Source organism: Berghia stephanieae, chromosome 3, assembly GCF_034508935.2.
Source record: "Berghia stephanieae isolate SIO BIC M18660-M18661 chromosome 3, UCSD_Bste_1.3, whole genome shotgun sequence".
NCBI lineage: Eukaryota > Metazoa > Mollusca > Gastropoda > Nudibranchia > Aeolidiidae > Berghia > Berghia stephanieae.
The window spans coordinates 92,478,922-92,502,565 of NC_088362.1; the positions used below are offsets into that span (position 1 = coordinate 92,478,922).

The 23,644-nt window shown below is 34.5% G+C and overlaps 1 protein-coding gene across 4 annotated transcripts in view; it reads left to right on the plus strand.

Moving 5' to 3' along the window:
* LOC144968841 (protein strawberry notch homolog 1-like) overlaps window positions 1-23,644 on the plus strand; it is a 66,570-nt gene that overhangs the window by 6,391 nt on the left and 36,535 nt on the right. For 2 of the 4 annotated variants that reach the window (XM_078907581.1, XM_078907583.1), the window contains exons 4-13: window positions 605-715; window positions 1,117-1,302; window positions 2,026-2,529; window positions 3,732-3,842; window positions 5,273-5,384; window positions 5,688-5,900; window positions 6,273-6,357; window positions 7,598-7,688; window positions 9,184-9,348; window positions 9,688-9,929. In XM_078907581.1, the coding sequence (XP_078763707.1) occupies window positions 605-715; window positions 1,117-1,302; window positions 2,026-2,529; window positions 3,732-3,842; window positions 5,273-5,384; window positions 5,688-5,900; window positions 6,273-6,357; window positions 7,598-7,688; window positions 9,184-9,348; window positions 9,688-9,929 (1,820 nt within the window). The remainder of the gene's footprint in view (window positions 1-604; window positions 716-1,116; window positions 1,303-2,025; window positions 2,530-3,731; window positions 3,843-5,272; window positions 5,385-5,687; window positions 5,901-6,272; window positions 6,358-7,597; window positions 7,689-9,183; window positions 9,349-9,687; window positions 9,930-23,644) is intronic. The other 2 variants (XM_078907584.1, XM_078907585.1) reach the window with 2 other exon arrangements.

Genomic DNA, 23,644 nt, shown 5'->3' on the forward strand with positions numbered 1-23,644 from the left:
GGTAATGTTGTCAGCCTTTAAAATCATGTTAAAGAGAGGACAATTTTCAATATTTACATGAAATTTAATTATATCTCTTATGATGAAAGTGGATATGCACTTGAAGTTGCAATATATTTTGATAATAATACACAATATTGCGTAACCATGATATTCTTTGATTTCGTTTGACTTTGACAAGACCAATTCATTTTCCCCCGTTTTGACGCTTTGCCATTAACATCACTTCTTCTTCTTCTTCTTCTTCTTCTTCTTCTTCTTCTTCTTCTTCTTCTTCTTCTTCTTCTTCTTCTTCTTCTTCTTCTTCTTCTTCTTCTGTCTTCTTCTTCTTCTTCTTCTTCTTCTTCTTCTTCTTCTTCTTCTTCTTCTTTCTTCTTCCTTTTTCTTCTTCTTTCTTCTTCTTCTTTCTTCTTCTTCTTATTATTATTAATTATTATTATTATACTTGTTGTTGTTGTCATTATTGTTTACTTTGTTTATAGGTTAAAGTTATGTATTATTTGTGTTACTACATACTTCTGTCACATAATAATTGTTGTTTCATGAACATTACTTTGTTACTTTTTGTTAATCTTCCTTTATTCCTGTTGTTGATTATCCTCAGCCATCAGTACCTGTAGGGACTGTTGTCAATGTTGGCAATGGTGGGGATGTGGGAGTAAAGAAAGTTTTGCGAATGCCATCAACACCTGGCACATCTCAGCAAGGGCGACAGGTAAGCTTGCTGTGCTTATTATGATTTTTTTAAGCAGAAAAAAAAAAAAGAAAAAATTGGATGCAATTACAAACTTATTGAAAGAGATTTATATGAACCGAGGAGTCAAATGTCTCCTTATTTAATTTTACTTTAATAGTATTTTTAAAAGATTTAATGATTACTATTTATTATACCACCCCATTTACTTATTTATCTGTAAATATCGAAAGTAAACTTTGTATCCTTTTGAGTAGTTTAGATTTTCATTTAGTCAGTCAACTTATTGAAATGTATTTTTTATGTCTTGCTTTTGACAATATTTGCTTGGTTAGAAATTTCTGGTCATTAAGAATGAGGTGAGAAAAAAACATTTCTCTTGTCTTGTCCATTTAATTTTATTTCATTTTTCGTCATTTCAGCTAATCATTGAATCTCAAGGTGGGAATGGCAATGGTCAGTCGAAGTTGTTGAAGGTTACAGCCACAAATGGCAAGCCAGTCAGCGCTGAGGAGATAACCAAAATTGTCAATTCCATTCCCAACTTAAAAAGTGGTGCCAGAATCATTGTCAGTACTAATAGCGTTGGAAACAAGGATTCCTCCAAGGTTATGACCTTCTTGTTTTGTTTGCTATTTTTGTCCTTTTTTTTCTTTCTTCTCATTTTTTATCATTTTAGTTTGTTTTCTTTTTTAAGCCTCTCCTTAATCATCCAACTGTGCCGATAGTTTTCTCTGGATCCGCAGAATTTCGTGGTTTTGGAGTCAGCAGAGGAATTTCCTCCTTTTAAAAAAATTACCCCCCCCCCCCCCCTTCATTAAAAAAAATGTTTGTATAAGGTGTTGGCCACTCTTTATATAAAAATTAAAACAAAATGTATAATATTCATAGGGTAGTTCAACTCAATTTAGTTTTATGGTACTCTGTAAATAGTTATAGTTATAAAGTATGATTGATTTGATTTATTTATTAAAAATGAAATTATGCAGGCAGAGAATGAAGAAATAGGTGCTTTAACTTAAAATGTTTTAAGTGTCACGATTCATGGGCATACTGGAGACTTTCAGAAAAAGAAAACAAATTGTAAGAGTGTCTTGCAGGTGTCATGTCTTGTCCTACATGCTTAGTATTGGTGTTGCCTTGGGACCCATTGTGGATATTGCATTATTTATAGGTTCACGATTTTAAAAAAATCAATCTCATGGCTATATTTTGAGATGGATATCTAGAATAAATATAAAATAGAAATGTCCAATCTAACGATATTGTGAAGTGATCAAAATGAATACACTATATACTTATTCCCATTTTATCTCTACATTTTGTTCCAGGCTGTTCAATTGGTTGACAAAAGGCCTTCAGTGCAGAATTTTATACAAGATAGCGTAGCACCATTATCCCCAGCATCTACTGTGCCCAAAGTGATTCACATGCCTCAACAGAAACAATTGCAACGTGTGCAGCAGCAACAGATATCTCCAGCACATACACCACAACGCCTTTCACCTGTTCCCACAACTCCTCAGCCCCAGTTAGCCACGACACAAGCTCTTCCTTCCACTACATCTACAAGCGTTGGTCCAAATATATCTTGTTTGCCTTTTCCAACAGCTGCTGTTCTTGCTCAGCAGCAACAGCATCATCACCATCATCAACAGCAGCAACAACAACAAAAGCAACATCAACATCAACAGCAAGTCCACAAATTGGGTCAGCTGGGCTCACTATCCTCAGTTCTTTCACCTGGTCCTACAATGGTTGGTGCTAGTCATAGTCCAATGATTGTAGATAAGGTAATTCTACCGAAAAAAATACCAGGCTTAGCAGGTCAGAAGGTGAGAAGATGGCATCTTTTTGAATTTTGGACACTTTTCGAATTTGGAAGAGAATAAGGGCCTGAGTTGCCTGATTTCATTGTTGGTGCTTCCATTCATTTTTTTTTTTTGCTTTAGTTGATTTTTTGTTTTTTATTATATTATTTTTAATTAATGGTTTTGCCCAGAATTGTCTAAGTATACTTTTCCAATGGTTGTCAATTTATTCTGTCCATTAATTGTTTTGTTTCTACTAATCTAACTTGTGTTCTTATTCAAAATTGTCTTCATCAGTTATTTTTATTTATTTAGTTTTGTGATATGTATATGAAGCTGTAATAAAACATTACTTTTAGGATATGACAAACTTGTTTCAATTCAGTGATCACCACCTAATACCTCTTCTTGTAATAGCCATTTTCATCAGTATGCTTACTCTCGTGATGGAAAATAAAATTAAAAACTCAAATTCAAAAACCGTTTGATTAAAAGTGTAGCCATGGGATCTTATTCATACATTAATTGGCAATACTTCACTCTTGCATGCCTCTTAATGTTTTCAGTATTAAGAAACTACTTCACTATAGTTTTGGTGTCAGTTTCTTAGTTTTTAGATCATTTGTCAGTATTCATACCAGGATAGTGGTAAAAACTGGTTACGGTGTCATTGTGTTCATGGGTCTTTGGGTGATCTTTTGTCACAACCTTGCATCACCTCTTGTTTTGCTTACTTTCTTTACCTGTATGTTTGGTTCTTTTCTGAAATACGTTAAAACCCAAAAACTGTACTAAAAGCCATCTTGTTTCATTCACCTCCTGGCCTCATCAGAAGGTTGTTGGATGATGACGGTAATGTGACAGATTTGGGGACTTTTCATGATGATGAGAGAATCAAATTAAATGTACATTCATGTAATTTATAACGGGTTTAAGGTATACATATATTTCATCTATAGCTAGTTCCATATTTCATACAAGGAAATATTATATATATATATATATATATATATATATATATATATATATATTATATATATATATATATATATATATATATATATATATATATATTTGTGTGTGTGTACATACAGTGACATCTCTCTAATCCGAAACTTTATCGTGTATTGGTTAATGATTTGAATTGGCATGGGATGAGTTATAATTAAAATTCGTGAATGTTAATTTATGCTTTAAATTTTGTATTATTTTTCTTTTGTTTCCAGGCATTGAATAGACAATCTGGTCCAAACTCTTTGCGCCACTCCCTGTCACAAAAAGACCTTGCCAAAACATGGGGTGATACAACACCCTTGAAACGATCTCAGAGTGCACAGGTTGGTTTCCAGCTATTGGAAATACTAATATATGTTTCCTCTCAGATTATGTGGGTAGATAATCAAAATTTTCACTGTTTTGTATTCAATCTGTTCTTAATATTGTTGTATCTGGCAAGAAGCACATTGGTAGAAACAAAATTTTGCTCTTAATTTGATTTCTGCGTTGGGTATAGTTTGCCAGTTAAACTCCTAACCTATCAGATTCCCATATCATTTCCTGATCTCTGCATTTGTTGGTTTTGCTTTGTTTCAAGTGTTACAATCTATTTCATATAAAACAAGTAATTCTTCTTCGCATTCGCTCAGATGGTAAGTCTACTCTCCACCAGATATGCTGCTGTCCTCTGGAGATCCTCCAGGCTCCCGTGGAGCTTACTCAAGCTGGTTGGGGCAGTCAGTGGCCAGTATTATCTCTAAGGGCAGAGAGGATTCAACAATTCTGTAGGGTGTGTTCACTTGCCATACTTTCTGTTCCCCAGGGGCACTGACTTGTAGTTCCCAACTTGAATTTGGTATGGAGGTGTTGGAATTAATCTATTATGACCAGTTCATATCCTAAAGATTATGATCTTCTCTTGTCTGATCAACTGATAAAATGGGTCTTTGAGATCAGAGGCTGTGGCTTCTGCAGACCCGAGAGGCCATCAGCCAGGATTACTGTCTTCTGTGTGGTGTTTGGATTATTTGCAAGAAAAGTTATAGCTTCTCTTAATGCCTCTACTTCAGCCCTGTAGTTGGTAGAGTGTAGTCCTGTTGCTGTAGAGAATTTATCTTCTATGTCGTTTGGACAGTTTATGTGTATATCCCTGCTCCTCCATTACGTTATAACATTTTCAGCAGAACCGTCTGTGTACACTTTTGTCTAGATAGCTCTTCTCTCATCTTGGGCCTGAGTGTCTTTTTTTCTGGGATAATGGGGCATATTTGTGGCACATCTTTTCCAGATTGGGATTCTGGTGAAATTGATGATTTTTTTCGGTCTCAGTCTGTCAATTCTTTGTTCTTTCTCTACTGCTTTTGCTTGATTGACGAAGCTCTTCCTCTTTAGTCTTCCTTTAGTTGGCTGTGTTATTCTTGTGTTCATTGGATGTCAGGAAGAATACCTTGATTTTATGACGATCCTCAATGGTGTTGAGGTGGGACATTGATTCAAGTTCTTGGATTGGGGTGGAACTCATGCCTCCAGTGATAATTCTAAATAAATAATTAATGTAAAACATTATTGCTGAAAAGGATTTTCCAAAGACAAAATTACAATTTACAGCCAGCAGTACATGTTGATATGAACATTTGGCTTAACCTTAAAATATGCTTTTGAAATAATTTGAACGATGGGGATATTGTTTCTTGAATACAGTTGATACAATAATGGGGTGTATTACGTTGATAGTTGTGTTAATTGAATATTCTTATCCCTTTGTCATCAGAATTTCATGCGTAGTCTAAATAATCAGAATCCACCAGATGAAGAGGAGATTGAAGAAGAAGTTGAAGAATTGGGTCATGCTGAGACCTATGCTGAGTACAAACCCTCTAAATGTAAGTGCATAAAATTGACTTTTTACATATTTAAAAAAACGAATTTATAGACAAAAATTTTAAACATATAGGAGAATGCTAACATGATAAAGGTACACAAATTAACTTGATTTTTGTTTTGTGTGTGTGTGTGGGTGTGTGTTTTGTTTTTATGTTGCATGCACTTCCCTTTTCCGCCTTTTTCTTTTTGCATTATGTAGTGAAATGCCAGATAATGTGATTTTGGTGGTCCTTGAAGTGTTAATGAGATGACTTTTTGAGCGTTATGGATGTTTGTTTTTTTCTTTCTAATATTTGATATAGTGAATGTTGGAAAGAAGCATCCTGATCCTGTGGTGGAAACTTCCTCATTATCTAGTGTAGAACCTCCTGATGTTCGTTATCAGCTTCGTATCCTGGATGAAAGTGTTGATGAAGATGCCAAGTTGTCTGGATTACAGCTCGAGTCTATCACATATGCCAGTCAGAGACACATGACCATATTACCTTGTGGAGAGAGAGCTGGTTATCTTATAGGTATGTATTATATTCTGATATTATTTCTTTTTTTGTCTAGTATGACCCAGTTATGTTAAAAATGCTATCACAATCATAAAATGAATAAAAAAATAAGATCTGCCAGAGATATAGATAAAATAGTTTTTGATAAAGAAGACAGATATTTCTTTGATGCTGATATGACAACTAGATAAAGCGATATGCAAAAGACTCAATTCTGTAATATAATCATTCTGAATTTTAGTTACAGATGTTAACGTGTGAAATTTTATAAACCAATGTTGGTTTCAAGAGTTTTTATATGACACATCATATGTTTAAAATGGAAGTGGTAAATATGTAAAGTCCATTATACCCTTTGGTAACAGAATAATAATGAATTGCTTTTAGGTGACGGTGCTGGAGTGGGGAAAGGTCGGACCATTGCTGGTATCATCTTTGAAAATTATTTACACAGAAGGAAGAGAGCGTTATGGTATGTACTTATAACAATAAACTAATGTTGCAAAAAAGGCTCCAGAACGTTTTCTGATAGGTCTTTTTCTCATGCTGCCCCTTCTATTTGGAACTCTCTTCCAATTTCCTTAAGAAATGCAATGCAGAAGCTACTTTTAAGACAAATATTTAAAGACTTATTTTATTATGAAATATTTGGTAGATTAAAACCAGTTTCCGTTTATGGAATATTTTTCATGATGTGAACGTCTTAGGCATGTTTTGTGTATGACCTGTTATTGTAGCTTTGACGTTTGTATTGAAAAGGCGCCTAGAGCTGTTTGCAGCTTTGTATCTTTGCCTTAGAAGGTGCTATTTTGTTTTGCCTGGGACCTGAATGGTCTTTTGCTGAGAGGAAGACAGCCAGATGGGTACATTTTTTTGTCTGAGATTTTCCCCCCCTTGTAAATCAAAATAGTATGAATGGCAGAAGCATGGATAGATTGCGTCTGATCTTTTTTCTTAGGTGTTTATAAGTCCATCAAAATTGTTTACTGGGTGGGGTTCCTGACCTCCCATAGAGGGCAGGGAGGTACATACTGTGTCTTCTCTCCTCTAATATCCATTTTCCAACATGCTTTCTGTCTTTGTCTTGGAATGGGATTACTTGGTTTTGTCCTGGCCCTGGCCGGATACCCTGACTGAGAGGGAAACAGTCAATTGTGTAGTTAGTTTTGGGAGATGATATTTTTTTCCTTGTAAATCGTCTCTCTGTTATGTACTGTATTATTTTTACTTTTACATATGTATGATTTGTAAACAATTGAGTGTGTTCCTCTTGGCGGGGACCTGTGCTTATGTCTGGATGAGACATTTAGTGATCTCAAACTAAGTACAATGATGGTGTGCTCTTGGAATCTACATCTGTTCCCTATTTGAATCAATTCCCCTTTGTCTACCTTATTCTTGGATGCTTTAATTGTAATTCTAGAACTTTTTACTATCCCATTGTCTTCCTTTTTACTGGCGCTGATATGACCTAATTGTGTTGCAAGCGCCGTAAAACCCCTAAAAACAAAAACAAAACAAAATTGTTTAACTATACCATCTTCTTCCTTTTTACTATCATAGAAGTGGTGAGGTCATAAAACCTACAAACCTTTTCTTTTTATCTTTTAATCTTGTTTGGTTTTGAGACCCAACCGTTGTTGGTGGTGTCATGTTTTGACGTGGTATTCAATATGATTTTTATTTTCTTCTTCCCTCGTCTTTGTATTTAGGCTAAGTGTGTCCAATGACTTGAGAGTGGATGCAGAAAGGGATCTCCGAGATATTGGTGCTCATCATATCGATGTTTATCCTTTGAATAAGGTAAGATTTTTCCATCCCTCTTTATATGTGAAACTGATGAGCTGTAATAAGACTTAAAACGCATAGAGAAAATCCCACTTCATAGAAGCTTGTGCTCACAGTTTAGAAAAGATATAATTACAGAGCAGCATGGGTGCAAGAGTGCCGGCTATGCTGGTCGATTGGATTACCGAAAAAAACGTCGCCGGCTTTTTGCGATTTGGATTTGATTGATTTTTTTTTGGATTTTTTTGTTTAGGTCTCAACAATCGGGTCAGGTACGTCCATATGATTAAGCGAAACTTTTGAATCACGATGCTACTGTGACCCGGAAGTGATAGTTATATTATTAAATTTGAACTGGAAGTTGATTGGAGAAGTCCCTGAATCTTGCAGGCTTTTTCAGATTATATGTCTGGTCATAAGTAGACTTGCAGGCTTTTTGAGGTCCAGTTGCATGCACCCATGCAGAGCAGCCAAATTCCAGGCTTTTTTCTCCTTCCGGTTAGGATCTTTAAAATCTTTTCTCATAATTTTTTAACATCCTATTCCCCCCACCCCCCCCCACCCCTTTTTTTTTTTAATTAAAAAAAAAAATGTTTAGTATAGATATTTTTTTCATTCTTTAATGTTCTAGGTAATGTTTATATTGGTTAGTCTTAGAATTGTTGAACAATTGCCTGAACTGTCATTAAACCGCCACAGTTGACGGATATCTGACCCATTGTGCTACTCTTACGAGCACCTTTCACTGACCAATGTTATTCAACAATATACCAATTTTCTGGGTATCCCTAACAAAGATGGAAAATGAAGAAAATCAGACCCCTAACTTATCAGTGCTGGTGATTTTCCACAGATCTGTTGAAATCTGTGATTTTGGAGATAGAGGAGAAATTCCATAATTGATCAGTAAAGACATCTGAACTACGTGACTTTCAATGATAGTTTATTGACTCTTTGGTGTAAAAATGTGGGTGAAGGCAAATGTACAAAACTTTCCTCCTTTTTCACTTTTTGTCAACATCATCACTGCTTGATAAGCAAGTTACAGAAATGTTAATTTTCTTTTACAGTCATCTATTACGGTAATTTACTCTGACGTCTTTACCTCTTGTAATTGGCAAGCAGTAACGTCATTTAGAAACCAGGGCTTTTTGCGAAATTTTCAGTTCCAGCGCCTTTTTCATTCTGTGCGTTTCAGACTTTTCAGTTCTTAATGTCGCATTATCAATGCATCAACAATTATTTTTAAATCATTTGAAATATTGTATAGTCTTGTTTATTTGCTATATGGGTTGCAACAGAAGTGGGCATGCTTCAGTAAATAACTTTTACTAAAAAGGCTGGAAAGATAGCTTTGAATGTTTTAGACATCAGGCTTAAACCAAACACATTTTCATATTGTTGATGATTTATTGGAGAAGACTGTATTGACTCAAAATATTAATTTTCACTAAGTTATTTAATTTAATTTTTTAAAATCACGGGTCTTTATGTTTTGTTCAATCAACAGTTCAAGTACTACTCCAAACTGTCAAGCAAGGACAACAACAGCTGCAAAAAGGGTGTGATCTTTGCTACATATTCTTCTTTGATTGGAGAGAGTCAGGCAGAGGGGAAGTACAACACACGCTTGAAGCAGTTACTGAAATGGCTGGGTCATGATTTTGAAGGAGTTGTATCCTTTTTTTTTTAATAACTCATGAATGTATTAATTTACAAGTTCATTAGTCTGTTCATCCATCTTTTATTATTATTATTTTGAATTTACCTGTTTCATTTGAACATGTTTTAAAACCTCACAATTTCTTCAGAATTTTCTCTTGTTTGCTGGGTGCTATATGCATGCATTTCCAATATAGCCATAGTTTTAAAAATATAATCATTTAAATCATAATTAAAAACATGTATTTAGTATCTTTGACTCAAGTTAAATTTTTAAATTTTTATTTTTTATTTTTTAAATTATTGAGTTTGAAAACACCCTTGTTAATCTCTTCTTAATTCTGGATCTCAGATTGTATTTGATGAATGCCATAAAGCTAAAAACTTGTGTCCCACTGGCTCAAGTAAGCCAACCAAAACAGGTCAAACTGTTCTTGAGCTTCAGAACCGTCTTCCCAAAGCTCGGGTTGTTTATGCATCTGCCACAGGTGCCTCTGAACCTAAGAACATGGCTTACATGACTAGACTTGGATTGTGGGGTGAAGGGACGCCATTCAAAGATTTCAATGAATTTATTCAGGCTGTGGAAAGGAGGTGAGTCACCAAGAGTTACAAATAATATGGAAGAACTTTATTTTTAACCCTTAATCTGGTTGCTTATTTTGTTTATATATATATATATATATATATATATATATATATATATATATAATATATATATATATATATATATATATATATGAGCCAAGGTCAAAAGGTGCCCGCCTGATACCAGTGTTAAGAAAATTTGATTTTTACTTAATTATGGGCTGTTTTCATTGGGTTAATGCTTGTAATCAATTGATAATATGAAGAAGAGATAAAATGAGATAGCTCAACATACTCTGTTCAACAGAATATGAAATAAACAACTTGAAAGTGAAATTTGAATGCTGTTTGGCATGTGCTTAAAACGAGGTCAACGCATCACCTTTTTAGAAATCATGTAGAAATTAAATGTGATGTTTTAGCTCACGTGATTGAAATTTGACTAATAGTATAAAGTCAAAATTTACTTTTGAACGCAATTGCAGTATATTACATATCTGTTTAAGTTTCATATAGACTTCTTAAAAAGTTGGTGTTGCTTGTGACCTTTGGTGTCATCAAACACAGCACAATACTAAGACTCGACAAGAAACTTTAAAGCTCATGTTTAATGTTTATAAAATGTTTTATTATGAGAAAAAAGCATAGATTTACTATCTGAACTCAAATCTTGGAGTAAATGTATACCGTTTTACCGGTATTGAGGTTTATTGGTTTTGGTGTCATTTGTCACAAGCAACACGGCATGCGTGAACATGTGGAAGTTTGTTTCGTTAAATGGCGATTCGCAATTTTGATCCACCCTTCTTACCAGTCTTTGAAGTGCAGCACTTTCATTTGCCTTTCCAGCGTGGCTCCAGGCAGAAAAGGTAAGTTGAACTTTGATGTCATCGCTATTTTACATTGTCACAAGCAACACTTGATATTGGATATTACAAAGTGCCACCAAAAAGTATGTTTTCAGCTGTTATTCTACTTACAAATATGATATTATGACATCTCACATAAGACTGTGATTTTGACACAACTATTTCCTTGTAATTCTAACTTTTTATGTTTCAGGGTTGTATCAATCAAGAAAAAGACAAAACTCAAGCTTTTGACTAATCCAGATAAAAGAAGGGTTGTCAAGAAATTTGATTTGATTTACTATTAACACACTTAATTACTACAAACTAGCAGATTTGAGCAGTAGGGCGGACGTCACCGTATGGTTACATGAATTCATTACCATGGCTGATATTTATCTAGTGTTTGTGTGACTTCTGGTACTTTTTGTGACCATTGGTGTCATTGGTTAAAATGTCACAGGTGACACTTAAGTTTGCAATGTCTAATGTATTTCTGTTTTCATGTTCTTCAAAGCTTGAAATGTCATTGATTACATTTTAACAGGCTATATTACATGTGTTCAGTTGCTATTCTTGTTTTATTGAGGCAAAATTGCGTTCTAGTGCCGATTTTGACCAAAGTAATAGCAACAATGGTATTACTAATTTCTAAGTATATTTCCAATTTGAAAGTATTTAGTTTCTTAAAATATTATTGAATTTCATTTTAGAGTAGGTTATTGTGCTTTTTTGACTGAAAATAATGATATATAATGGACGAAAGTGTGATATGGTGTTGCTTGTGACATAAGTAATGGTGTCACCGGCCTTATGTCACAAGTCACATTCAGATGCTCTAATTTCCATGTAAATTTCTATTTTTGAAGTCTTTGGTTTCTGAATATTATTAAATTCCATATTTAACTGTGTTATTACACTGGTTTGACTGAAATTAATGATAAATTGTCGAAATTGCAATTTGGTATTGCTTGTGACATAAGTAATGGTGTCATCGGTCTAATGTCACAAGTGACACAATGTCGCTAAATAAGATATGCTTTGGTCACATTATTTCCGAACATTTTATTCCAAAAGTTTCTGAACATTGCTGGTAATAAACATAAGCAATATTGTTGTTGTTGTTAATGTACATACATTTTTATGAAATAATATATTTGCATTCTATGTTGCTTGTGACCGATGACACCAAAAAGCAACATTTTCTTCAATAGTTGGTAATATTATTGTACTATGATTGTTGTTGATTGTGTCTTTTTGTCTATAACTTACTAAATAAAGTTTGATACTCAACAAAAACCTTTTGATTATTGATTTTTTGTCTCATTTTGGTGTCACCGGCCACAGGTGACACCAGCAACCTATAGGTATTGTTGACGATATTATGCTGCGTTAGACCTTAAAGTTATCTAAAGGGCCTTTGATTCATGAAGTACAGGGTTTTTGCTACCCATATAGAATCATGAATGGACTATTATGTCACTTTTATTTTGAGAAAAAAAATTGGCACCTTTTGACCTTGGCTCATATATATATATATATATATATATATATATATATATATATATATATATGTATTAATACCGGATAGGGAGACTTTTGGTACCCCTATTAGTTCATTTTACAGTACTTTACCAATAGGGAGACCAAAATCCGGTCCCCCTATTGATTTGACCTCTAGCACATTCACTTTTCTATTTTTAGTTTAAGGTTGTCAACCCAACCGTCAAGGATATATAATTGTAAATCATAGTATTGAAGTTATTTGTTAAACACCACAGTAAGAAGAGTTATGCCTAAATTTTCACGTTGGTCAATAAGGTGACCGCCTGAAAAAAGTACAATAGGGGTACCAGTGTTTTCATCGATATATTTCAATAGTGAGGCAATATATCTTTCCGAAATTTTCTCTAAAATTCTAGAGCATTATATGGATTTTTATAGTAATGAAAACCTAATATAAAATTGTGTGAAAGTTGATGAACTGAGGAATGAACAAGATATACGAATTATAATCTATTTTTAGAAACAGATTTATCGAATCTTGGTCCGGATTCTTATCTTGGTGACAAGAGACAAGCAAACATAGTAACTCTTTTTTTCGTGAAACGTATGTTTAGTCAATTTCGCGCATAAAGAGGCACTCGGCACTCACTCACTCGCAAGTCGGTAGTAGGTGGTTATCAGTTATCAGCTCGGCCTTTAGTTCTTAGTCAAACGCTTCATCAAACCCATTATTGAGTAGCATGTTGATGCCTGATGCCAGTTGAAGCCATCTCGACGTCGTGAAATGGAGCATCTTCTGTCATAGCAGTAGAATCGTCAGATGCCGCATTTAAATCCTCCATTCCAGGCGTTGCTGTTGCCATATCGATCTTCGAAATGATTTGGTCTAGACGTCAAGTTGACCCGTTCTATGTCTGAAGAGATTTTAAAGTGCAATACCTAACATTATAACTTGATCTACAAAAGAGTCTTTTTAAATGAACCGCTGTGTTTCTATATTTTTCAAGAACCAAGGATATCTGATAACCACTGACTACTGACTTACAAAGAGAGTGGCCGACGGACGTCCTCTCTATAGCCGCAAGTATTTTTTCGTCACTTGCTGAGTTCCAAACTAGACGTCTATGGCATCGTGGGGTAAATTGATGCTGGAGGCATCATTGAAGAGACACCGAGATAATTATAATGGTAAGTTATTGGCCATTCTTATTACATCACAGTTGATTTAAGATTTTCAATAGGGTAGACATCACACACCGATTGATGATTGTCACTTGTCAGTCAGTCATTTGGAAGTGGAGTCAGATAATTCGGGAACTTCTGTAGACTGTAGATTCACACTAGTGAGTAAGATCTGTCGTTTATTACTAATACTACTACTATACACCACTACTACTTTTAGTTTTAGCGCTATCCAACTCAACACTTCTCGTGTTTATTTTATTTTGGCAAAACTAGAATGGATTTTTGAAAAGAATATAAAATAATTTAAACTTAAACCTGTCTTTGCATCTTGCTTTATGCATACAGTATGCCATATCACAGCCATCACAAAATCATAGTTTAATGTTGAGAATATGCTATTTCTTTTGTAACTTCAGATCAGAGAGATTTGAGCTTTAAAAATCCTGAAAAATGTCTTGCTGTCAATCCAGACAACCCTTTTGATGTGATCTATGATGTTAATGGTAAGAATGTAATTTGATGAGGAAATGAATAACATTTAGGTACACATAGTTTGCTTTTTTTTTTTTTTTTTGAGTCATGATGTGTAATACTATTACAGTCCACTCCGGATAATTGCAACTCATTTAATCGCAACTTTCGGTTAATCACAATATTTCCTAAGCAATGGAAATAATTCTATATAAAAGTCACTGGTTAATTGCAACAAACTTCGGTTTTTTAAAAAGTGGTAAATTCAAGAAATCAAACAGTATATCATGATTAAATTTCATCATGGATGAAATCGTGACAGGTTGAAGAATCGAGAGTGAGCAGGATTTAATGCTACAGTAGTGTGTCACCACTCTGTTAGAGTCGAAAGAGGGCGGGGCTCTGCAGTATGGGTTTGTGACGTCATCGGTGGCCATTAAATAGAAGAGGGTGGGGCTGGTCATAATCTTGACAACAGGTTATAAATGACAGTTATAAAGAGAGACTGAGCGATATCCTTTGTTTTAGGATTAACAACTGTGCATTGTGACCAATGAGTTTGGTGAGAGCTTATTGTCTCTCATTAAGGCTAATCTCTTTAACTCTGACAAATGTTGAATTGTTGAGAAAAAAGATTGAAACTTCTTCCAATCTGAATAAGATATCGGCTTGCTTCATAGCTGCTTTTGGTTGACAAATCTACACGGGGCTGCCATATGGTTTTTGTTTCAATCAAATTGCTCTATATGTGGTTGACTAAGAATATTATTTACTGGTTTGAGTTGACAATAAATGTGTAAAATGTTGAAATAGTGGACAGGAAACTGAATTTCGGTTAATCCCAACATTTTCGATGATCCCAAGGTATTGCGATTATCCTAAGTGGACTGTACCTGAATCTTGAACGAAAAACTATCATATGGATATGATTATAGACAGATTGGTTTCTGGAATTATATTTCCGTCCTCCCTTGCCAACTCTGACGTTCTTGAAATTTAAAAGAAAATAGCCAGAAGGTTTCGGACTTAATTTTCTTTTTTTTCCAAAGGACAATAGTCATAAGGTAAATAATTTTTAAAAAATCCTTTTAAAGCATAAGATGGCATGATTTTTTGTTTAAGAGTTTAGAGAAAAACTTGCACATGATGGTCTTCAGCTTTTTTTTTGTTGTTTTTATTTTCTATATAGACTCCAACTCAGAGCCTGAAAGTGATGCAGAACAAAGTTCCATATCACATGATTCATTTGTGGTAAGTATGTACATTAAAATAAAATCATAACATTTGTATAGCGTTTATCCACAGTTGGCACCATGCTCAAAATGCTTCACATCACATATTTTGTGGTGGACAAAACACATTTGCCACAAAAGATGAGACCTGCAGTCTGTTAGGCGCAATACAATATTTCAGGACAAGGACAACACTGTTTTACACCAGTGAGATCTCCTAGTTTTTTGTTGTTAAAAATTTTTCTTTGCAGTGGACTTCGCCAACAATAACACTATTTTAAACCTTCCTCGTTATATTTTGAAGTGATATTCATTGATGAGCCATTCACATTTGAAGTCGTTTGTTTTTTTATTTGACAAAATGTGAAAATGATGCGTTTCCAGGAAAAATTAAAATAGCTTCTGTTGGGATTATACTTTTGATCTCGCATTTTGTCCAAATTCTCTTGCATCGTAATGTTTATCAACTTTTTTGTTAACTATATTGCAGTTGCAAGGTTAGGAAGTTCATATTGTTGCAATGACAACCGTTTATATGTCCAGAATCGTAGTGATATAAAAAATTGTTTTGTAGTTGTTGGTCCTGGTGTAGGATTTAAAGAGTTGGTTAAAAACGGTTTACTGAAACCCTGGTTGGTGTATCTATATTTATCCAAGCACAGTTGAACATATTAAATACTTAGACAATATGTCTGCCTTTCTCAACTCTTTTTTATTATACTTGCATTATTAACCAGCTAATTGTTTAGTTGGATTATTAAACAATGGCTCTTCATGTTTATTGTCAACATGAATAAATTGATTGATCTGTCATCTTTTCCACAAAATATACAGGGTCCCGATTTTGTTGCTGACTCCGAGTCTGATTCCTCTACGTACTCTGTGAGGTACCCAATGCTGAGTACATCATTGTCTCTGGAACCTAGTGCTCATTCCCCCAACTCAGTCAGAGCCTCATCCACAACTATCACAGACTGAACCTCGTTGCCAGTCTGGGACCCAGGTTCAACCCGAATGCTATACACTTGCAAACCAACGTGTTACGTGCAATGGTGAGTCATTTTTTTGTCATTCTTCTCCTTTGATATTTGTGGGATCAATTTTAATTTACCCATTCCTTTTAAAAGAAAACTTCCACCCCCTCCATGGTGCTGCATTTGTGTTATTGCATTTTTTTTCTGTTTTGGCAGTGCTGCGTCGCAAAATACGCTACCATTTACATAACAAGCACAAATCCAAATTTGATAGGGTGGACATCTTAGAATCTGAAACCCCAATGTGTGAGTGATATCAGTGAAACCAGCCATAAAAATGTTCATGTTTATTTTATTGGGGTTTTTTTTTGTCTGTAATAGACTTAAATTGCTTGTATTGTAAGTGTTAAAATGTTTTTTTTGTTACAACCCATCTATATATTAAAACTGTTTCTTTGTATTTCTATGATGCTTAAGGCTTTTTTTCACAGACCAGCTGGAAACTTAACGAGAATCAGAGTAGATAACATTTTTATTAATCTTGCAACCTAAACAGTATATGATGATTGGAGCATTTAAAGAAAAGCACATTTTCTTTTTAATTTGTCGGTACTAAAATTATACTTTGATAATGTCTGCTGTGCTACAAACCCTTTTGACTTCCAGGTTCAATATTTTTCTTTATTCTAAAATTCTTGGGTTCCTTTCAATGACAACTGAGATCATTAAAATTCAGCTCACAACATGATGTGTGTAGATTTGATGAAAACATATGTTCGAGTTGAGAAGCAGTGTTCACGAACTTGCTGATCGTTTTTACTAGCATTTATTTTCCTAACTTACCTGTGTCAATTAACAAAGGCAAGACTCAAATATTTTCTATCTGAACAGTGTGTTTGTTATTGAAATATTTCCGGCATATACATGTCATATTTCATTCCCACAAAATATAAATCAGGATTAAGTTGTCTGGGCATCAGCATCGTTCAGGCAGTTGGGGGGAAGTCTTTAAGGAATTAATGAAGCCGATGCTCAACCGGTCTGGAGGACGTTTGATTGATGTCGGCTGTTTGTTCTGCCAGCCGGTGATGTTTTCTCACTCCCTCAATGACAAAGAAAGTCATTGTTATGACTATGAACTATAGTCTATTATTACTTTTGTTACTATATTAATTGTTACTTATAGCCGCTACTGTTATTATTATTATTATTATTATATTATTATTATTATTATTATTATTATTATTATTATTATTATTATTATTATTATTATATTATATGATATTGCCTTCATTGCATTCTATTACTATTATTGATATAATTAATTTCTGATTGTTGTAAATAATTTATGTGAATTGAATTTTGTCGATTGGCCAAGGGCCTACAATAAACTTAAATGAAATGTTAGTCTTTGGATAGGACTTGGGTCTATTCTTGATTGCTTTTCCGCCTGGGTCGAGTGAAGCATTTGGAGTAAATTTTGTTGCTCAACGTAAAAAACATGACGCTTACCATTCCGCTGATACTGATACCTCCAAGGGGTGGTTGGGGAAAAACCTAAAATTCTTTTGACATTCTGTCTGATTTTTTCGCTGAAACAACAAAGGACAATCTATGTATTCAGATGAGACTTCAATGTGTTACTATTCCGATTTATGTTCATATTTTGATTATAATGAAGAGGGAACCCTGAACCCAGTGAAGTGGGTGGATTGATCTATTTATTTCTATTTCAAAACAAAAATATGGCGTCTTTTCACTGGATTTGTTATGTGGCAGAGGTCTCCACAAATCTAACATACCTCTTCCAAAGGAATAGATGGTAGAAAAGTATATAACAAGAAGGAATTATGACAGTTACTTGTCCAGGCCTTAAATATTTGGAATGCTATTCCTCTCTATCGCTGTCATGTAGCTGATGTGCATATGATCTGTCTATTGTTTATTTTCATAGTTCATAGCATGATGTGCTTTATTTTCTTCTTTTTTTTCCAGAGAAATACAAAAAGCCAAGGAGACCCTGTCCATACTGTGGACAGTTGCAAACAAAACTCTCAAGGCATTTGATGAGGAAACACAAAGATGAGACAGAAGTTACAGAGGCCATGAAACAGCCTGTAAAGGAAAGGGATAGAACAATGGATTATCTCAAGAAAAAGGGCATTTTTTATTCAAACACTAGAAACAATTCAATAGTTATGCGTGAGAGAGCACAAGGGTCACATGAAGTTGTTATGTGTGCTGGCTGTAAGGGGTTTTACTCTGGACGAAGGGTTTATGAACACAAAAAGAAATGTAGTACTGAGCATGCTCTGTGTACTGGGGTTGTAAAATTTTATCCCGTGGCTCCCAATGCAAGTAAAGAAATAAAGGAGAATATTCTTGACAAATTTCGGAATGATGAAGTGGGAAATTTGTGTCGATCAGACAAAGCTATAGTATTGTTAGGAACAAAATTGTGGAGTAAAAGTTCAAAGAAGGAGAGAAAAGTTATAATGAGTGATTTACGCATCTTAGGAAATTTGATTTTAAAAACTAGGAAGAGAACGAATCAACCTTCTTCTCTGGAGAGGACGTGGTGAAGCGTTGTAACTTTAATGAAATATCGCAAACCATTTCTGAAATGACTTTGAAAGAGGATGGGACATTGAAAGCAGGCTTGAAGCTTTCAATTGGATTTATATTGAAAAAGTTAATTAATTTCTTAAAAGGGGAATATATAATGCAAAACAAAATGGAAGAATCCGCAGAGATAGATTTGTTCAAAGCTGTCCTGGATTATAATTGGGATAGTATTTTTTTTACAGCCAGAGTTCAATGTGAAGCAAAGAGAACAAATTTGAGAAAACCCAAAGAGATGCCATTAGAGAATGATATAAAGAAGCTACGGCAATTTATTACTGAAGAGATGGTCCGTATTTGTGAGGATGATTATCAATTATTTGATTCACATATGTTTGTTAGGCTTCGCAATGTCATCGTAGCTAGGCTTACAATGTTTAATGCGAGGAGAGGCGGAGAACCCGCAAGGATGTTGTTAAAAGACTGGAATGATGCAGATTCAGGTGTATGGGTTGATCCCCAGCTTGTACAACATGTCACTGATCCTCTGGAAAAAGCGTTACTTGAGAAGTATAAGCTGGCCTATCAGTCTGGAAAGGGAAGCAAGATGTTGGTCCCTGTGTTGATACCCAATGACACAATTCAGCCTTTAAGGAAACTTGCACAGGAGCGTAAAGCTGTTGATATTTCAGACAACCCATTTCTTTTTCCAAATACAGGAATATCCAAAGATCATGTAAGTGGTTACATTGCCATCAAATATGTCACTTCCTTAGTAAAGGATTTAGAGAAACCCCAGTTGTTAATAGCTGATAAATTCAGGCACCGAGCTTCGACATTATTTGCCTTACTTGATGTCCCACAACACGAGAGAGATGTCTTCTATCGACATATGGGACACAGTGAATCAATCAATCAAAACATTTATCAGTGTCCACTTGCAATACGAGAAATAACAGAAGTTGGTCATTTTTTGGGTCAAATTGATAACTCAGCATCGGTCACTGGGAAGGAAATTGTAACATTGAAACAAATGACTCTGTAGTGAATAGAGACTCAAATGCAAATTTTGGAACATCCATAGTAACAGCTGCAAATCAAGAAGAAATATTTGATGGTGAAGCAGGAGTGCCAAATCAGCTTACGTGTTCTTCAAAACAAACTGAACCCAAGAGGAATTCAAGCAAAAATCGGAGATACATGTCATGGTCAGATGAGGATACAGATAGAGTCAAGTCATATTTTAAAAACTTTGTCGAAGATGTTTCAGCACATGGTTCAAGGGGATCATTACCTAGAAAGTCTGAAATTATTCTGTTCTTAAAACACCACAGGGTATTTTCACAAAAAGGAATCCCTGAAGGTACACTAATTAGTTTGGTGAAGACAAAGATTTTAATGAAAGAAATAAATATAGAAGGGAAAGAGCGTTTCAATCGGTGTAATGACAATCATGAATTTGATTTGTATTACATTCAGTATTGTATAGTGTTATTGACATATTTTGGGGGTTTACAAAAACGTTTTATCTTTATATAGTACAATCTGTTCATCATTGCAATATCCTTTTTTATATTATATGAACATTCATTTGCTCAGCTTGAGAGACAAATGCTTGTAGAACCATAGCTGCCAACCGTTCTGTTAAAAACGGATTTGTTCCGTATTTGACTTCCTGAGTCCGTAAGTGCTTATTTTTAGTTCAAAATCCGTATTTTGTAATTTTTGACTAATTTGTGGTAAAAAAGCCATGTGAGCCTAATGAATTATTATTATTGATCCATTATTATTACTATTACTACTACTACTATTGTTGTTATTATTATTATCATTATTATTGGTGTCCAGTGAGAGCATAATCTCCATTTGTGTAGCTCTTTAATTTGAATTATGCCTCTAACATAAATGATTTTCAACAATTAAAAAAGTTCCATTCGTTTATATGACGCCTGTATTTTACTCAAACCTTTCATAATGTATTGGAGATTTGCATAGGATATGGATGTTAGCCTCGATATACTTTGAATATTCTAAGACAGTATTGATACTTTCACTATTTGTTACAAATATTATTTTAATTAAGAATAAAATTAAATCCACCTTTTTGATTGGAAGGTATTCAATAAGAAAATCAATTGCTTATATTGATTAAAGATGACAATGATTATTTTCCCTTTATTAATTTATGAAATATATAAATTTAATCCCTTTAAAAACATCTTCATCTGATTTTAATTTTTTTTTTTCAAGCAAGCTTTTGTAACGGTTTAGGTTCAAGAAAAATAAGTATACTCCATTTTTAGGTGTGTTTATCTTGTCAAAGTAAAGAAGTAGGAATTCTCTAATATTTAGAGGTGCATTTTACTATAACTACTATTATAGTATACTACTTAAAGACCATTATGTTGCATGAAAGAAAACATATATGCAATCGTCTACTTTTTATCTGAACTCACCTAATTTTTACCCCAAAACGCCCTCTCAAGTGATGTACCAGGTTGGTAGTTATGCATTTCTAACCATCTTAAGTTATTTCATTTATTTTACAATCGTGCTTCTTGTGTATTGGTCCTTATCAAAGTTGAGGCAGTTGAATTCTTTCTTTATATTGTCCGTTCTGAATTTTGATCTCATTGTGGAAAGCTCCCATAGCGGGCAGGGAGGTACACACTGTGTCTTCTATCCCCTTATATCTGTTTTCCAACATGCTTTCAGTCTTTGTCTTGGAATGAGATTACTTGTTTTTTTTCCTGGCCCTCGCCGGAGTCCTAGCTGGGAGGGAAGCAGTCAAATGCATATTTATTGTTTTGGGAGATGATATTTTTTTCCTTGTAAATCATCTCTCTGTTATGTATTATTACTATATTTGTTATTTTTTAATGTATAATGTAAGCATTTGAGTGTGTTCCTCTTTGTTGGATTTTGTTCTTGTGTCCGGATAAGACTTATAGGTGATCTCAAACTTAGTACATTGGTGATACGCTCTTGGAATCTACATCTGATCCCTATTTGTTCCCAGTTCCCCTATGTCTTACTTTCTCTTGGATGCTTCAACTGTAATTCTAGAACTTTTTACTATCCAATTTTCTTCCTTTTTACTGGCGCTGATATAACCTAAATGTGTTGCAAGCGCCGTAAAACCCTTAAAAAAAAACAACAATCATTGTGGAAAGTGTCATTTTAACGATTCAAATGTGCTGGTACTAAACCCGATAATTGAGCAACATTTGGACTAGCCTCTGTCATCTCAAACTTGTTAGTGTTAGTAATAGTAATTAAAAAGGCTGACTTTTATATGTTGCGATTCGATGAAGGGGGGGGGGGGGGGGGGGGGGGGGGGCTTCGGCACACATCGTCCCCTCATCCCGGGCAAATGAGCGTTCCTTATTTTATTTTTGAAAAGTTGGCAGCTATGTAGAACTATCTGAAAGAATCAATATGGCAGAATAAAAGTCTTTCTACTAACCCTAACTTAATTGGCCAATGTAGCTTTATGTTCAGCATTTTCTAGATACCTAATGTAAAATTTCACTATTCTTTTTATGATAAGTTTTAAGAGTTGCAATCTTTAGAGGTCGACTGTCAAGAAATGACACCTCTGTGCATTTAATTTCATTCTTTCTTTATCCCCTCATCCTTAATCAGAATAATAATAATTAATAATGAAAAAAAATGCAGCAACGACAGCTTAGAACGGCATAAAGTGCTTAAGAATTATTTTTTTTGCATTAAACTTATTCAAACGATTTTCAACACTTTTGCTTCACAGTTTATGCTTTTTAACAAATGCAATTAAGCAACTTACCAGCAACAACATATTGGTTTGTTATCATTTGAGGGTTTTATCAGTAAAACTGTTTCTATCCTTTTATGTTGCACTGTACACATAGCAAACTTCATGCTTTTATTTGGTGACCAAAGACTTATGTGATACAGTGGATGAATGTTTGTGATGGCTTTGTGAACTGAAATAAACCTGCAATATGATTTGTAGACTTCTATCGTTATGTATCATTTTTTCGGTCAAATGTAAATGTAATTTTACACGAGCTTGATGTATCATAAAACCCACAATGAGCTCAACGTGCAGCTGGTAGTACATTTATATGGACACGAACAGAACAACGTTGTTACAATTCAGTAACGTACTCCAATTAACACAAGTGAGACTGTAAATGAGACTTTTACAATGACTCTGCATCGCCACAAATATAGATTCGAACCCTGGCAACTCGGGCGTCAGACGAACTGTCTACCACGAAACCAAAGCAAGCATTGTGGCAAGTTAAAGTGAATGAGATGTTGATTGAAGCCGTTCATTGTGTCCATCAATCTGCTGTCCTATCCATCCAACTCCATTCACTGGGTGGGGTTCCCGACTTCCCATAATGGCAGGGACGTACTCGTTGCGTCTTCTATCCCCCTATGTCTGTTTTCCAACTTGTTTTCTGTCTTTGTCTCGGGATTGGGATTACTTGGTTTTGTCCAGGACCTGGCTGGGAGGGAAACAGTCAAATGTATAGTTCGAGTTTTGGGAGATTATATTTTTCCCTTGTAAATCATCTGTCTGTTATGCTCTTTATTGTTTTGTTTACATATTATTTATGCTTTGTAAACATTTGAGTGTATCCCTCTTTGTTGCGACCTGTGCTTGTGTCTGAATGAGACGTTTAGGTGATCTCAAACTAAGTACTTTGATAGTGGGCTCTTGGAATCTACTGTTTCCTATTTGAAACAAATCCCCTTGCCTTACTTTTTCTTGGGTGCTCTAATTGTAGTTCCAGAACTTTTTACTATCCCATTTTCTTCCTTTTTACTGGCGCTGATATGACCTTAATGTGTTGCAAGCGCCGTAAAACCCTTAAAAACAAAACAAAACAAACCAAGTCCATTCAGTGGTATACAACAACAACAAATAAACTCCTCTGCCTGGTCCCTTCTAT